A 17,790-nucleotide genomic window follows, 5' to 3' on the forward strand; every position below is an offset into this window, starting at 1 on the left:
CATTTTGGAACTGTAGATTGAGTTTGGGCCATGTGATATTGGGTTCAAATTCCACTGTACCCCTTATGGTACATTTATGAATCATTTATGCCCCCCGATTTTATTTGTAAAATGAGGATATCTCTATTTATATTTCAGGGTTTTTGTTATGTGTGTGAAATAACTTTGTTACTTGTAAGATGTTTTGCTAGTGGAAGGTGGTGAAATGGGATGGCAGTGACAGAGCAAATACCAGGGACCAACCCCTTGGTTGTCTCAATTTTTAACCCTCAAACTCACTTTGAAACTCACAGCCCCATTGAAGTTGCCTGTTGCGTATAGGTGGGAAATATGGTAAAGTGACTTTATTAAGAAATATAAATTAGAAACCAAACCCATGCATTCATTCACAAATTTTTATAGACAAAATACTATGTGACAGGCACTATCTTTTGTGTATAAGCTCCAACCTTTTATGATGTGTACATTCCAGGGAGAATAATAGGATTATATAATATTCTCTAGCCATCTAATTTTTGGCAAATTGCTGGAGTTTTTTCTGGGCCTAGTTTTCTTTTAAAATACTTTCTACTAGAGGGAATATGATGATTTTATATATGATATGGAGAAGCTAAGTCATTACATGTGCTGATTGCAATGTTGAAATACATATTACTCTGTTTCATACTGAGTGTATTTCAAGTAGTAGCCACAGAACAAGGCTATTTTTCACCTGCATAACTTATCTTTTTGAAGTCAGTTTTCGAAGTCATTTGCACACCTAGGACCAATTTATTAATAAGCAGTTCTCCCCTGAATAAGACTTGTAAAAATAATTGAGGAAAGCAATTGCTGTTCTCAGCGAGAGATGCCAAGTTCAAGCCTAATTATACCACTTTTGTTTGTAATTGAAGGTATATTAAGTAGTGGCATTTTCGTTTGGAAGCCATATAATTTTCTGTGTAGAAAGGCAGGCCAGACGTTTCTCAGGCAGGTAATATCTGAAGGTTTTACTCCAGTCCCTCCTCTGACAACCCTATCATCAGAGCTGCTCTCTGTGAGTGAAGAATTCCAACCTCGATCCCAAGCGGGAAAGAAAAGGAAACATCACTGCAGCTCAAACAACAGGTTCATTGCTTTACAAGGATTCTTCCCTGGATGCTTAAGTATAGACAAGAGTCCTAAGAACTGTATACTCAGGATCCAGAAGTTCTCTAAAAAAGAGAAATATCTTTGAAAGAGGGAGAGCATCATAGAGTCTCAAGAGCCATGAAATATTTTGAGAGCAGGACTTTTATGCTACAACTGTACAGGGAGATATTATTTAGAAGGCTATTAAAATTGTAGGTCATGCTAGGGTAATAGAGATATATATTCTTGTTTAGTCACTCAGTCACGTCCGACTCTTTGTGACCCTGTGGACTGTAGTCTGCTAGGCTCCTCTGTTCATGGGATTTCCCAGGCAAGAATGCTGGAGTGGGTTACCATTCCCTTCTACAGGGAATCTTCCCAACCCAGGGGTAGAACCTGTGTCTCCTGCATTGCAGGCGGATTCTTTACCACTGAACCACCAGGGGAGCCCTGATATATCATAGAATGGAACATTTATTTTTTTAGTTCATCATGAAGTCTGTAGGTATTTGAAGGCAAAAATATATTTTTTCCCACTGGGGGGGGGATTAAAATGTATAATTTCTTAGCCATTTATATTAACAAAAAATAATAAAGATGAGGTTTGCTTCTATGTAATCTTTGGTGTGATGAAGACTTTTTTAATGCTCTATAACAAGCAGTACTGATACCAGTCATTTAAGGCTGTCTAGGGTATTCTGTTTAATACAAGTAAAAAGCCAAATCAGATAAGGGTATTTTTTTTCCCTTCTAGCCTATACTTCTAGAAAATTTCCTGTCAATTATATAAATAAAAACAACATTCTGTTCCACATATCAGAATAGCATTGTTTTAAGTGAGAAATTGATAAGTTAGTTCTAAATATGTTTTAAAATCTTGATGCTTGTTTTCAGCTTACAGTGAGATAGTATCTATATGCTTTGCCACCAACCTTATTTACTTTCCAAGAACCAGAATATTTTATTGTAATGTTTACATCTTATGTATAGCACAAATGATCACCATATGTGTATGAAAATTCTTATCTGATAAAAGCTATGTGGCTGTTTTTAATGATTTTATCAACTTGATAAAATATACCGTCTCACAGCTAATAACTGCCCTGCCTTAAGGTGATTCCTTCCTAATAAAACCTGTAGTAGTATAGTAGTAGTAGCAGTGTTATTCGCTCAGTCGTGTCTGACTCTTTGTGACCCCAGGGACTGTAACCCACCAGGTTCCTCTGTCCATGGGATTCTCCAGGCAAGAATACTGGAATGGGTTGCCATTCCCTTCTCCAGAGGATCTTCCTGACCCAGGGATTGAATCCGGGCCTCCTGCATTGCAGGCAGATTCTTTACCATCTGAGCTACAGAGAAGTCCAATAAAACATATAAGTCAAAAAAAAAAAAAAACTTATGTAATTCATAACATGACTTCCAGCTTTAGATTCTACAACCAAAGTTATGAAAATAATATTCAGGAGCCAGTTACCATTTGCAGAGTTTCTGCACTGGAAAAAACTTGGTGACATCATGTCTAAATGTGTGTCCAGATGTGGGGCACAGTGAGGGCTTGCGAGGCTGGGTGCCTTGGCCAAAGGCACGTAGCCCCTTTGAGGGGAAGCTGTGACTCAACCCTGGGGCTTTGGAGTCTCAGTTCAATGTTGACTGCACCTTCCCACCCTGGTTTGTTTTATAGAAGTACATGATGAGCAGCATCCTTAGAAAGAAGATGCCAAAGGACTCCTGTGGTATAATGAAACACCCTCTTGTAGCGTAGAGTTTGGGGGTACCTTTTATAGGTTAAGTCAGTCAAAATCTCGCTTAAAGTACTTCTTGTGGTTGAGAGATAGATGACACAAAGGACCGTCTCTGAGAGGCTGCCACACCCTCGTTAGTGTAAGCTGCAGTGATGCTCCAGAGAGCCTTTGATTTAGTTCATGAAAAAAGGTCAGAGTTCAGGTTCAGGAAATGAAAGATAATTTCTTGTTGTTTAGTCATTAAGTCATGTCCGTCTCTTTGTGACCCCATGAACTGTAACCCGCCAGGCTCCTCTGTGCATGGGATTTCCCAGGCAAGAATACTGGAATGGGGTACCATTTCTTCCTCCAAGGAATCTTCCTGGCCCAGGAATCAAACCCAAGTCTCTTGCACTGCAAGTGTATTCTTTACCACTGGGGCTTCCCTGGTGGCTCAGATGGTAAAGAATCTGAACACAATTCATGAGTTTACAAAGAGTCGGAAATGAATGAGGGACTAACACTTTCATTTTGCTTACCACTGAGCCACTGGGAAGCCCAAAAGACAAGTAGGCATGCCTGTTCTCCACAGCATCTATAATATTGTATTGATTGTCTTTAAACATTTCTTGCATTTATTCCAATGTTGAAACATGCTAGAAGTTTCTACTTCCCAATTCCAAAAGTTATTAATTGATACATTAAGGGATTGATTAGAAATGCAAGTCTTTAAGTCTATCACCATTATTAAGAAATGTAAAACACAAATACTTTAGTGGGGAGTAGGGAGAAATTTGGGTGTCCCCGGTGGCTCAACAGTAAAGAATCCACCTGTAGTACAGGAGCCACAGAAGGTGTGAGTTTGATCCCTGAGTCAGGAAGATCCCCTGGAGGAGGGCATGGAAACCCACTCCAGTGTTCTTGCCCGCAGAATCCCATGGACAGAGGAGCGTGGTGGGCTACTGTCCATAGGGTTGCAAAGAGTCAGACATAACTGAAGTGACTTAGCACACAGGCATGCTGGGAGAAATTTAGTATCAAAAACTCCAAAATTACTAAGGATAATAAATCAATACTACCAAAAAGAGATACTGAGAATCTGGAATATAGTATTCTTTCAAGATCAAGAGAAGAAAAATGAACTCTTCAGTTAATAATATTGTCATAAAACATGCTGTGCATAGAGGAATAGGAGGCAAATTTTAGTGCTCAAAAGTCACCTTTAAAATCTTGATAACATGCAATCAGTTTTTCTTATAGAAACAAAAAGTTTTTCTGAGTCAAAATATACAGATAATCCACAGAAGTGTAACCAGAGGTCATACTGATGATTCTTGATTTCTGTTAAAGATTAAGTCAGAATGTTCCCTCTTTCTTTAGTGGAATAAATGAACAGTGATCATTACAGCAGGGCATTGCAATTCTATTTGGAGTTTTTCAGTTTACACGTATTTTTCAAAAATTGTCATTTTGTACTCTGTCTTCCAAGCTCAGAGAATGGAATGTTCTACTGCTGTTCCCTTCCAAGCTTGGAGTGTGTGCCCTTTGCAGCGTCGGGCTCCAGCACCACTTTTGAAGTTCATAGAAACATGAACTGCAGAAGGGCAGTGCCTGCCAGACCAACTGTACACGATTCCTTATCTTCCCCGCTTGGCTGCCTTCTGCCCTTTTGAGCTGACATTCACATGAGTCTCATATAACACCACTGCCTGAGAATAGGGTGGAAGTCATTTACCAAGCTTACGTTGCAGCACAACTGCAGACATTCCTGGGAGACTGAGGTGCAGCCAACTATAGGTATTTGGCTTTATTTGCTTGGGAAAAAAACCCCTACAATTTCCAACAATTCTCTTCTATCTTTCCACTTATTTTTTAACTGTTTTGACCAAATTGTTCTGTCACTTGACCATTTATAGATTTAAGTCTAGTCTAATCTAACTTATTTTATTCTCAAATAGACTTTTCTAGTTGAATTGACAGTTGTTTGGTGAATTAACTAACCTGATCTTTGTTCCTCTAAGGATCCGGCCTTAGGAGCTGCCTAATCTCTTTCCAATGGGCCTCCCTAGTGGATAAAGAATACACCTGCCAATGCAGGAGATTTGGGTTCGATCCCTGGGTTGGGAAGATCCCCTGGAGAAGGAAATGGCAACACACTCCAGTATTCTTGCCTGGGAAATCCCATGGACTGAGGAGCCTGGTGGGCTACAGTCCATAGGGTTGCAGAAGAGTCAGACATGACTTAGCGACTAGACAACAACAGCAACAATCTCTTTGAAGGCTGAATACTTGCTATGCGTTATGAGGATTGGAGGAAAGTAATATAATATCCAAAATGCCATGTTTACATTGAAGAAATAGATCATGTAATTGTTCCCTTCCTGGACTGTAGGAATGCCTTAATAGTTCCAGAAAGGGTTTCTCTTCATGGCATTCATTTTTCTTTAGTCACTTCTGAGGAAAAAATTCCTATGACTTAAATATTTTATAAGTAATTGTAGGGCAATCCTGACATAGTTAACATTCCTCTACATTGAAAGAAACTCGCAGGGAAATAACTGTTTAAAAGAAATGGGGTTGATCGACTTTACTTCCCTAGAACCCATTTGCATTGAGAATTTTGACAGCAATTGGTCTGATTTAAGTCTAAGTAAAAGAAAATATAAAAATAATTGCATTTCTGATTATAAATTATATAAATATTCCAGCAGTTTATCTGAATTAGAGTCTGTCTCTGATGTCATTTATGGCTAATTCAGCCAGATTCTCACCCTGCTTCTCTATGGCATTTCTCCAGCATGGAGAGTCCTCTGAAGTCCCAGAGGCTGGACTCATAAGAACTCCCTTGGCAGGAAAAGGTTTAAAAATGGGGCAAATCCCAGGTAGAAAGTCCAACAGCTGACACAGGAGGCAAGGCCTCAGGTCTGCACTTCTTTCCCAGGCCTTTAGATTCTACTTACCATTAAAATGATCAAAAGGCAAAAGTTCCTGAAAAGGAGCCAGTCCATTCCTCTGGGTCTCTCTTGCACGGGCAGTGAGATTTGATTGGAGTCTGGTCCTCGGCCTGAGTTCGGCTCTGGAAAATGTGCTTTGAAATGCCCTTCGAGGAGGGCCTGGTGAAGACTCTGCTGCTCTCTGGGCTGAGGGATGAAGATGTTCTATGATGACTGTTTCCCCACCCCGAACTCCTGGGCTGGCCTGAAGGACTGGCATTGCCTGGGTTCTGGGTAACAGCATAGACACACCTTGATTCTTATTGCAATGAAACCCTTTGTTGGGCACCAAAGAAAAACCCTACAGAGTGCGGACAAGATTTACAGGGAAGATACCCAATGAATAATAAATTACTCACAACATGAAAAATAATTAAAATGCTAGGGCCTGTCATCATGGTGAATGAAATTAGTAGGCTTCTTCTTACTGCCAACATTGTAAAAGCAAAATTACATATGGTCACACACACACATATACACATGCACATGTTCACTACAGAGCCAACTTCAAGGACTGACACTCTGAGCACAGGACATTGTGAAAATGTACCAGGCCTAAGTAGGGAGACAGACAGAATAATGGAATTCTCATGTCTTAATTCTAGTGATTCTTCCCTCACTCCTAAAGAAGTCCTATTGTTGAATTGCATTCTTCAATTTTAAAGATCTTCTAAAAATAAAGACAAAGAAACTCTTGAGTTTACTAGATTATTTGTTTGCACATTTTAGCATCTTCTTAGTATACAGTCAAACCAGTGTGGTATAACATTAATTAAAGTGTTCTAAGGTAACCACAGTACAGAGTGTGTTTATTCCTCATGGCATTTCTGCTGATAAAAAAAGTTTATAACATGGCTGAGGAATGCCTGTTAAGTCCTCATAAAGATGTATCGGGAAGAAGCCGAAATTGGAAATCTAAGAATTGAAGGGGAAAAGAGCAGAGCGACATCTGGTTATTTCTGAAAATCATTTTCTCTTTTTCATTTCTTTCTTCTCCTTTGTTTTTCTGGGTTTAGAATAGGTATAGTTTTCTCATGAAAAAATTGCTGGCTGGCATCAACTTTCACAAACATAAAAAGAAAATGTTAAATGTTCTCTAATTGCTAGTAGGTGTTGTTGGAGAATTTTAAAGGGAGACTGTGTCTTGTCTTCAGAAACAATGCAGAAGCAATCCCCTCTCATGGAATGTATTCCAAATAACACTTAGTCCTTTGAAAATCTTAGTTTAGCATTTTTGGAAGCACAGGATAGAATCTAGGCAGTTGGAGGGCTGGCATAGTATTCTAAAGTGAAGAGAAATGAGTGATATGTTAAAGGTATTTGTGGGACAGAGAGCAGGAAATTATACTTAAGCAACGTTAAAAAATGAATTGTTACAAAGAGACAGTATTTGGATGTATCTGCCTAAGGTAACCTATGTATCTGGGTGTGTGTTAGTTGCTTGGTCATACCTGACTCTTTGCGACCCCATGAACTGCAGCCCTCCAGGCTCCTCTGTCCATGGGATTCTCCAGGCAAGAATACTGGAGTGGGTTGCCATGCCCTTCTCCAGGGGATCTTCCTGACCCAGGGATCAAACTCAGGTCTGCTGCATTGTGGGCAGATTCTTGACTATCTGAGCCACCAGGGAAGCCCCTAAACAGGGGACACTGTGGCTGCATAGGCCGGAAAATGAACCCGGATCTCCTGTGTGACAGGTGAGAATTCTACCACTGAACAACCTATACCTGCCTAATTCAAGAATATATAAGATGACCTGATAAAGCAGGCGTGTGGATTGTGTTTTAAAATACATCTTTGAGTGGCTCTTCAGAATGTATAAGACTAATGCACATACCTTCATGGGGTGGATATTAACCAACTGTTTAATTGTATGCTAGATTAGTCTTTAAACCAAGAATTATGGAAACCTGGGGGCAGGAGGAGAAGGGGATGACAGAGGATGAGATGGCTGGATGGCATCACCGACTCGATGGACATGAGTTTGAGTGAACTCCGAGAGTTGGTGATGGACAGGGAGGCCTGGCGTGCTGTGATTCATGGGGTCGCAAAGAGTCGGACACGACTGAGTGACTGAACTGAACTGAACTGATGCTTGAGTAAATAAGCATTCAAAGCATTCTCTTGTAACGTTTTTATATCCAACTGAGCTTTCATCCTTCATTTGCATAAATTTTTGTCCAGAGGTTTGAAATGTGACAGTTGTATCTACCATAGAAAAATTTTCTTTTATAGCTACGTGAACAGTATTAAATTATTTTTTACTCTTTGAGATATATCCTCTCTCAATGGTGCCAGTGAGCTTGGGGCTTTTGGAATGTACAGCATTTTCCCCTTTGTTTTTCTGAATATCAAAGGTACAAATGGTGCTGCTGCTTGAGATTATTTCTAAGAGAAAGGGTGGTGAGGGATGATTCTCTCCAATCCAGCTTCCCAGAGACCTTTTCATTGGCTATAATCACACTATGACCTTGTTTTTATTTTTGTACGAAGGATTTGACTTAGCTTGGAATAAAGAAGGACAATGAGAATTTGCACTGTATCAGTGAGTGGGGTTATTCCTCGGCTAACTGTGGCATTATTTCCATCCCTAGAAACATACCACCAACAGCTCTGGTTTGTGTCTTGTGCAAATGTAATGTGCAATATTGCTTGAATTTGAATTGTAAAAACACAGGAGAAGAAAATAAAGTGTCTCAAATAAATGGAATTTCAGGCTTAAAAAATATATGATTGACACCTTTCTGTGTACCACCAGTTTATCATGGCCCATATACTAATTCTTTTTTGGTGTCTGCATCAAAAGGGGAATATGAGAGGATGGTAGAGAGTTATGGGAGCTTCACTGCTTCAGTACCGTGCTCTGGACCAAGAGGCAGGAATAAACGTGGGAGATCCTGGATTGCAGTGGGAGTCACTACAGAACAGTAGCGAATGGGAGAAGCCAGCAGGGATTTATGGTTCTGAATGTTGGGTCAGTCCGAGTTTAAGAAGGAACTAAAGGATCAGGGAGAAGTCAGTGGCTATCATGATGGTTTTATTTCTATAATAACTTCCAAGCAGGCTCTGAGGTAAGCTCTAATGGTGTATTATACTAAGATCATCATACGAAAACTGACCATTGTTTAGCCAGTTAAAGGAATTTATTTTGTTTTATTTTAGTTAATATTGAATCATAATAATTTAATTTGCCTAAGCAAATTAATGAAACAAGTTTAGATCCCTATAAGTTGTTGTTTTTCACAAGGAGAAAATTATACTTTTCCCTTGGAGAAAAGTATGGGGATATTTTACAAGGATTTCCTTCTTTTGTTTATACCACTGTTGATTGATTCCTTCTGAAATACAGAATTTTCTATCTGAATTGCTATTCATAGGGTGAATTTCAAAGAAAAGAAACAATAAGCAATAGAAATAAGGACTACATTGTGGCTCAGACAGTAACGAATCTGCCTGCAATGCAGGAGACATGGGTGCGATCCCTGGGTTGGGAAGATCCCCTGGAGAAGAGAAAGCTACACGCTCCAGTGCTTTTCCTGGGAAACCCGATGGACAGAGGAGCTGGTGGGCTACAGTCCATGGAATTGCAAAGAGTTGGACAACTGAGTGACTAACACTTCCAAGCCACTTTTCAGTTATGGTAGATACGTGAAGGCAAAATAGAAAAGAGTTGATGGCTGAATGTTACCTTTCTTTTTAAATGAGAGGTTTATTGAGGTATAATTCACATACTGAAAAATTTAGTCATTTAATGTGTATAAGTGAATACATTTTTTGGTATATTTACCAATGTGTGCAACTTTGACCATAGTCAGTTTTTTTTTCAATTTAGATTTACTTTTATTTATTTATTTTTTTTAATTTTATTTTATTTTTAAACTTTACATAACTGTATTAGTTTTGCCAAATATCAAAATGAATCCGCCACAGGTATACATGTGTTCCCCATCCTGAACCCTCCTCCCTCCTCCCTCCCCATTCCATCCCTCTGGGTCGTCCCAGTGCACCAGCCCCAAGCATCCAGTATCGTGCATCGAACCTGGACTGGCAACTCATTTCATACATGATATTTTACATGTTTCAATGCCATTCTCCCAAATCTTCCCACCCTCTCCCTCTCCCACAGAGTCCATAAGACTGTTCTATACATCAGTGTCTGTTTTGCTGTCTCGTACACAGGGTTATTGTTACCATCTTTCTAAATTCCATATATATGCGTTAGTATACTGTATTGGTGTTTTTCTTTCTGGCTTACTTCACTCTGTATAATAGGCTCCAGTTTCATCCACCTCATTAGAACTGATTCAAATGTATTCTTTTTAATGGCTGAATAATACTCCATTGTGTATATGTACCACAGCTTTCTTATCCATTCATCTGCTGATGGACATCTAGGTTGCTTCCATGTCCTGGCTATTATAAACAGTGCTGTGATGAACATTGGGGTACTCGTGTCTCTTTCCCTTCTGGTTTCCTCAGTGTGTATGCTGAGCATTGGGATTGCTGGATCATAAGGCAGGTCTATTTCCAGTTTTCCAGGAATCAACCTACCTGACTTCAGGCTCTACTACAAAGCCACAGTTATCAAGACAGTATGGTACTGGCACAAAGACAGAAATATAGATCAATGGAACAAAATAGAAAGCCCAGAGATAAATCCACGCACATATGGACACCTTATCTTTGACAAAGGAGGCAAGAATATACAATGGATTAAAGACAATCTCTTTAACAAGTGGTGCTGGGAACTCTGGTCAACCACTTGTAAAAGAATGAAACTAGAACACTTTCTAACACCATACACAAAAATAAACTCAAAATGGATTAAAGATCTCAACATAAGACCAGAAACTATAAAACTCCTAGAGGAGAACATAGGCAAAACACTCTCTGACATACATCACAGCAGGATCCTCTATGACCCACCTCCCAGAATATTGGAAATAAAAGCAAAAATAAACAAATGGGACCTAATTAACCTTAAAAGCTTCTGCACATCAAAGGAAACTATTAGCAAGGTGAAAAGACAGCCTTCAGAATGGGAGAAGATAATAGCAAATGAAGCAACTGACAAACAACTAATCTCGAGAATATACAAGCAACTCCTACAGCTCAACTCCAGAAAAATAAATGACCCAGTCAAAAAATGGGCCAAAGAACTAAATAGACATTTCTCCAAAGAAGACATACAGATGGCTAACAAACACATGAAAAGATGCTCAACATCACTCATTATCAGAGAAATGCAAATCAAAACCACTATGAGGTACCATTTCACACCAGTCAGAATGGCTGCGATCCAAAAGTCTACAAGTAATAAATGCTGGAGAGGGTGTGGAGAAAAGGGAACCCTCTTACACTGTTGGTGGGAATGCAAACTAGTACAGCCACTATGGAGAACAGTGTGGAGATTCCTTAAAAAACTAGATTTACTTTTAATTGGAGGTTAATTTCTTAAAATATTGTGTTGGTTTCTGCCATATATCAACATGAATCAGCCTTTCTATGTTGTAGAGTTGACCAAACTATTGAGTTTACCACCTAACTCTGTAAATGGAAATTTTCAAGTTAAGTGTGCCCTATTATTTATGTTTGAAATCAAACCAGTAGTATTTCATTTCGTCATATGAAAGTGTACATTGAATTTCAGGGGTGCTTTTGATATTTAATTACTGTTCTTGTGCTTCTATAATATTGTCTCTTCCTGCTTCCAAAGTCATAGTATATTTTCATCCCAAACGTCATACCCTCCTAACACATAGAGAGAGCACTTTAATACGATTTTTAAAAAGAATGCTACAGAGGACAGCTAATTCAGTACATTCCAGTACAAATTCTTTTTGTAAAAAAAAAAAAAAAAAGAAAGACATCTCTACAGGCAAAGATACTATGAAAATGATGTTAGGGCAAAGTTTTACATGAAATTATAGTTTAGGATTACAGGTGGATATGATTTAAGTGTCTAAGTGCAGCTTAATTTCTTGAAAACCGGTTTTAAAGGAAAGGAAATTTTAAAAGTATTTATGGTCCCAAACTATGTCAAATGCTAGAGGCAAGTAGGTTCTAGAGTTGACTTAAGCAAAAGGGTTTTCATTAGCATGGGCCTGGGGGGATGGGCAAAAGGTAAACAAAGCTGTTTTGGTTTTGACCTAGAGCAGTTACTATGAATACATGTCTGTTCACTTTGAGATAATGGCATTGAAGATAAACAACCTGTCTCCTCATTAAAACCAGTTTATGTATGACAACCAGGGTGCTGCAAACCAGGTTATTTAGTGGGTGTTCGAAATCACGGAGTTAAACATCAGTTTCCTAAAGAGTTACGTTAGTACCATAAGGATGATGTTAGTTTACACCCTAAAATCATACTTACCCACAGACAGAAGTGCCTTGTTGGCTCTCTCTGACTTCATGTCCTTGGTGTGGGATGTATTCCAAACAAGGGCAGAAAGAATAGCGTGGCTTCTAGTTCTGTGTTAATTATTACTTACATGCTTATTGCATGGGCTTCCCAGGTGGCGCTGGTGGTAAAGAACCCACCTGCCAATGCCGGAGACATATACTTACTGCCTACTTCTCCCCACAGAAGGCATTGTTGTTCACCCCCTGACTCCTGGTCATTAGAGCAGTGGCAGCTGTTCACCATGTGGTCATTACTTTTATGTCACTCTGGCTACTTTGATGGCACTGGCAGTGCCCCTCTTTGGCAAAGTTGTGATGTGTATGTAGTTTACCTTTGATGCTGTTAGTTAAGCACCAAGCAGACTCTGAATGCAATCTGGGCTCAGGTTGTTTTGGAAGAAATCCAGATACGGGAAAGTCAAAAGCTAGGCAGTGCTTTTATAAATATATTTCCTGGACTACTTGCACCAAAATCGTTTGGTCTAGTACAAAACAAATTCAGGTTTCTAGACCCCAGATTTACTAAGTCAGAATCTCTGGAGATGGAACCTAGAATATTTATTCTTAACAAACTTTCTAGGTAATTCTGGAGTTGCAGGCTGAAATTTAAGAGTCACTGAACCAGGGTAATTAACCAGGACCTATGGATAACCCAAAATGGCAGCAGAAAAACATGGACATTTTTCTAATATGGTAAGATGAGCACCTCTTCATGGGAGGGAAGTGCTGTTGGCTTTTAGTGTTTCTTTTTCTGTGAAAAGTTTGCTTCCTTTTTCCTATTGTGTCACTGAGGTTTTAATTATGGATTTATAAACACTCTTCACATGTAAGGGAAATTAACCTCTGTCATATATGTTGCAATTATTTTCAGCTTTTTTTTTTTTTTCCTCTTTTGAGTTTCTCTTGGGTATGTTTTAATTTTGAAATTGAAAATGATTATATTTTTACACTGAATAGGCAGTTATAAAGAATCCTGCTATCTCTTAGTTCCCTATTGCTGCTGTAAGAAGTTTTCTCATGAAGTTTAGCTGGATAAGTCTCTGGGTTACCTTGAATGTGCGATAGTGTTCTCTTGCTGCCTTCCTCATTTCTATGGAGTCAGAAAGTAACGATGACGTCTTTAAGGAGTCTGCCTTTCAGCTTTGACTCACCTACTGACCAGTGATATGGAATGGGTTTCCTGTAAAAATGTTCTCTGATGATTCTTTAGGCTGCCTACATCACTGTCTTGAAAGGCTGTGTCATTTATTTTTAGAGAAATCTTCACAAGAGATCTAGAGGAATATCTGCTGCCTCAAAGCGAGAACTTGCTAGTTTTGGTTTCAGTGTACTTAGTGGACGTTGCATGTGTGTATGTAGGCTTTTGAAGGTAGATTGTTATTTTCAACTATTACTTTATTTCATAGAGTTGAGTAGCATAAAAATATCTTGATTCAACTATCATTAATTGGAAATCTTCATTGTCTTCATTTTTATCACATTTGTTTTTACTGCATAGAAGTTAAAATGTACTTTTATTTATTTCACGTACTTTATCTCTAATTATAGCATCTTATTTGTCATGCTTATAGAATTACCTATTTACAGTTAAGGTCAATGAACTATGCCAGTGTGGCATATTGAAATGGGTAAAAATTTACATATGGTTGAAATTCCAGAAATTTTATAAACTGGGTTTGTTTCCATGAGTGAGTTAATTTATCTCTGTGAATAGCAGATTCCTTACCTATTTCTTTCCCTTGTAGATTTTAGGACATTAAATTAGATATATTTTTATAGAAAGACTAGCACTCAGTGCATTCTTTTTGAGTGGTATTCTTTCTTTCATAATTTATAGAGTGTATATATCTTTAATAGATTTGACATTTATTAACACTTGGCATTAGGTGTAGATATATACTGTTTTTAATATAAACTAGTATTCAGTTTTTAGTGTTACATATTAAATATGATTTTCTTATTGTTTCCTACTCCAGATTATAACACATTAATTTCTAATGATTTTGTATGTGTTTAAAATTTTGTTCTATATAATTAGTTTTTAATCCTCATCTTGGTTTTAATAATTTTAGAAATTCATTATATGTCTTAAAAATATGGCTTATTATTCTTACTTTGCAAATAATAATGTTTTAGACGGAGAGCTTTTAGGTTGTTAATAATGAGTATTGCAAAGAGAAGTCCAGCCAGATAGTTACCCAAATGCTAAGTCACTTCAGTCGTTTCCGACTCTGTGTGACCCCATAGACGGCAGCCCACCAGGCTCCCCTGTCCCTGGGATTCTTCAGGCAAGAACACTGGAGTGGGTTGCCATTTCCTTCTCCAATGCATGAAAGTGAAAAGTGAAAGTGAAGTCGCTCAGTTGTGTCCGACTCTTAGCGACCCCATGGATTGCAGCCTAACAGGCTCCTCCGCCCATGGGATTTTCCAAGCAAGAGTACTGGAGTGGGGTGCCATTGCCTTCTCCAAGTTACCCAAATAGGACCTATAAATTACCTAACTTGGCCTGAGTTCTCTATTGCAGTTTACATCTGTGTTTTCTAGGGTCACATTTATTTCTGTCTTTATATTGAAAACAGATCAGTTTTCCTGGTGATAGATGTTCAATAATCATGTTTATAGAAGACAATCTATAAAGTAGAATACTAACTTATGAGTTTGTAGTGGGGGGATTTTTGCCTTGGTAGGAAAACTGTAAAGTTAATATTCTCTCTCCAGGTGCCCTCCACTTGTCCTAGCATTTAAGGTACCAACCACAAAATTGTTTATTGATCACTGATAGAGAGCAAAGATGGATAGATATTTTGACATGCTCTTCACCTAAGCAGCAGAGGTATCTAGTAAAATATTCTTCCCATGTGAAAGAAATACCTTTATTTTTTCTCCCAGAGAACAGCATATGAAAAGGTATGAAAGTCTACCTATATTTTGATTTCACCTGTCAGATGATCATTGATATGATTTGTTAATCTCATAGGATTCTCAGAGCACTTCTCTGTTACTATCATGATCTTTGTCATATGAAGAAAGCAACATTCTCATTGCAGTTTTTTGGACTCATTTTTCAGATATTTGAAAAATAGTTATATTTGGAAATAAACTATTTTTCTTTCATTAACCACTTAATTTTAACCACCCGCTAGAAAGGTCTAAATTTTTATATATCTAGTCTTTCCCCAAACGTATTTAAGACATTTTAAGGAAGGGTACATTTTACAATCTAACAAATTGAATTATATTGTTCCTCATGAGACATCATCATGCCAAAGAATTATTTCAAAATAGAATTTCTGTTGAGAACAGTGGAATTTGATATGCTGTGTGATGTAATCTAGGGGCTCAGTTCTCATACAGACTGTCAAGGCGAGAATGGATTTTAGAAAAACTGAAGTGTGAATGGATTGCATTTATTCGTGTATCCAGAAAATAATTATTGAGTTTCTGCTTGTCACTATGCTGACCTCTCTGCATCACACATTAATTCAAGGCTTATTATTTAATTGCTTCCATATTCAAATAATGACAATAGAAATTTCAATGTATGTTTTTCAATAAGCTAAGTGCAAGAATATATCTTCAAAACAGAGTAAATGGTCATGTTGTCATTAGAAATAAGTTGTTAGAGTGTTGGGACTACGTACACAGAAAATGATGAATTTAAATGACTCATAGCCCTTGTTTTTGGCAGTGAGTAGACATCAAAACTGATTATCTATCAAGGTCACTCCTAAATGGGTAACAGTAAAGCTAAGTCATGTATTATAAGAGAATGATTATATGTCTATACACTTTACAGGGGCAAGCATCTAATTAATATACATGATATAATATCATAAAGGTACAAGTTAATGACAAGGGGGACCTGAAGACTTTCCTATTTTACTCCATTGGATTTTATTATCCACTCTGTTGCTATATTAACTCATGATGATTCTTATTTACAGTGGAATGTTCAAGAAAGCCTGTCAAATCAGAAAATTCTGAGGTTTTGTGTCACATATTTGATCAGAGAGTGCTCTATAGAGGGTACCAGTGTTTGTGACAGATCCTTTCAGTACCCTCTGCCCTCATTCCTAGGATAGTTTATCTTTATGGTGCAAGTACCACGCCAGCTCCTAGAATTTTCCCCAGGAGGGATTTTCCCTCCCAGAAGTGCTGGGCTTCAGTTGTCCATGATGATCCCTGGCTTTTACTGCCTGCTTTCCCTCCCCTCTTTCATCTCACCATTTACTACCTGTGGTTCCTTCCTCTGCATCCTTTCCCTACAGATTACCCTCACATCCTATCTTAGGGTCTACTTCTGGGTGAAACCAATTGAAAACATGATTAAAATAAATAAGAAGCCTGGGGGAGTCATTTATCAAGCAGAAAACAGGCATACATTTGGAAAGAGATATCTATTAATTTGAATGCAGCAAAGTATTTTCCTTTGAAAAATGTGACCAATTACATTCTGGGTCCAACCGGATAAAAACTTTTATTTATTTATATATTTATGGCTTTGTTGCTACGGGCTTTCTCTAGTTGCAGTGCTCGGGCTTCTCATGGCAGTGGCTTCTCTTGCTGTGGAGTGTGGGCTCCAGGTGCATGGGCTTTAGTAGTTGTGGCTCTCTGGCTTAGTTGCACCATGGCATGTGGGATCTTCTTGGACCAGGGATTGAACCCATGTCCCCTGCATTAGTAGGCAGATTCTTAACCACTGGACCATAGGAAAGTCCCAGAAAGAACTTTGATAAGAATTATAGCCTGAGATTTTGAGCAGTTGCAGGAAAGCTCTAGAGGCAGGGGATTTCATCCCTAGGCTTTACATAAGGATGGCTAGGACACAGGCACAGAGCAGACTGGAATATCCCAAGTCTGGCATAATTAAGCTTTGTTTGTAAAACTAGAAAAAGTAAGCCTCCCAGAGTCAGCTGGAGTTTGAATTATTTGAGCTCAATCACCAAGTCCATGCTGAGAAACTGGCATCTGTTCAAAATTTTTGGCCAGTATTCTCCATTTATATTTATTATGCTTGAGTTCTTTCAAGATACTTTATAGTGGGATTTTAATTTATTGCTCAGTGCCCCTTTTCCAGTTTCTTTTTGCATGTTGCTGTTAAACTGTTTAGGACTTTTGGCTTATTTTTGTCACTTGTTTTGCTACCAAATTTTATGGTCAAACCAGGTAATAGGACTCCATGGGGTCACAAAGAGTGGGCAAAACTGAAGCAACTTAGCACACATGTACGCACGGAAGAGGTAGCAACAGGTGATCTTTTAAAAATACAAGCCTGATCAGAGTACTCCTCTGTCCAGGCTTTCCAGTGGCTCTCCATGTCACTGAGGAAATCAGAATTCTTACAATGACCTGTGAGGTCAAACTCCATCCCACCCCTGGTACCTCTCAGACTTCATTTCTCATTTCCTTCTTTCACTCCACATGTAGGTCTCTTCTTCTTCCTTGAATCCCCCAAGCCGCATGCCTACCTCAGAATGCTTGCAACTTTGTTGTCCCCTCGGCCTGAAATGCCCTGTGCCTAGATAGACAAGGAGGGAAGTGAAGCTGACAGATGCTGAGAAAGT

At 38.5% G+C, this 17,790-nt stretch overlaps 1 protein-coding gene across 1 annotated transcript in view; it reads right to left on the reverse strand.

Annotated features, from left to right (window-relative positions):
- Positions 1–6,044, reverse strand: part of DSG4 (desmoglein 4) — a 39,875-nt gene extending 33,831 nt beyond the window's left edge. Inside the window, exons 1-2 of the mRNA XM_055558874.1 lie at positions 5,792–6,044; positions 2,767–2,885 (exon numbers count right to left, since the gene is read on the reverse strand). Coding sequence (XP_055414849.1) covers positions 2,767–2,885; positions 5,792–6,044 — 372 coding nt within the window. The remainder of the gene's footprint in view (positions 1–2,766; positions 2,886–5,791) is intronic.
- Positions 6,045–17,790: the final 11,746 nt, after the last annotated feature.

The sequence above is a fragment of the Bubalus kerabau genome, chromosome 21 (genome assembly GCF_029407905.1).
Source record: "Bubalus kerabau isolate K-KA32 ecotype Philippines breed swamp buffalo chromosome 21, PCC_UOA_SB_1v2, whole genome shotgun sequence".
NCBI lineage: Eukaryota > Metazoa > Chordata > Mammalia > Artiodactyla > Bovidae > Bubalus > Bubalus kerabau.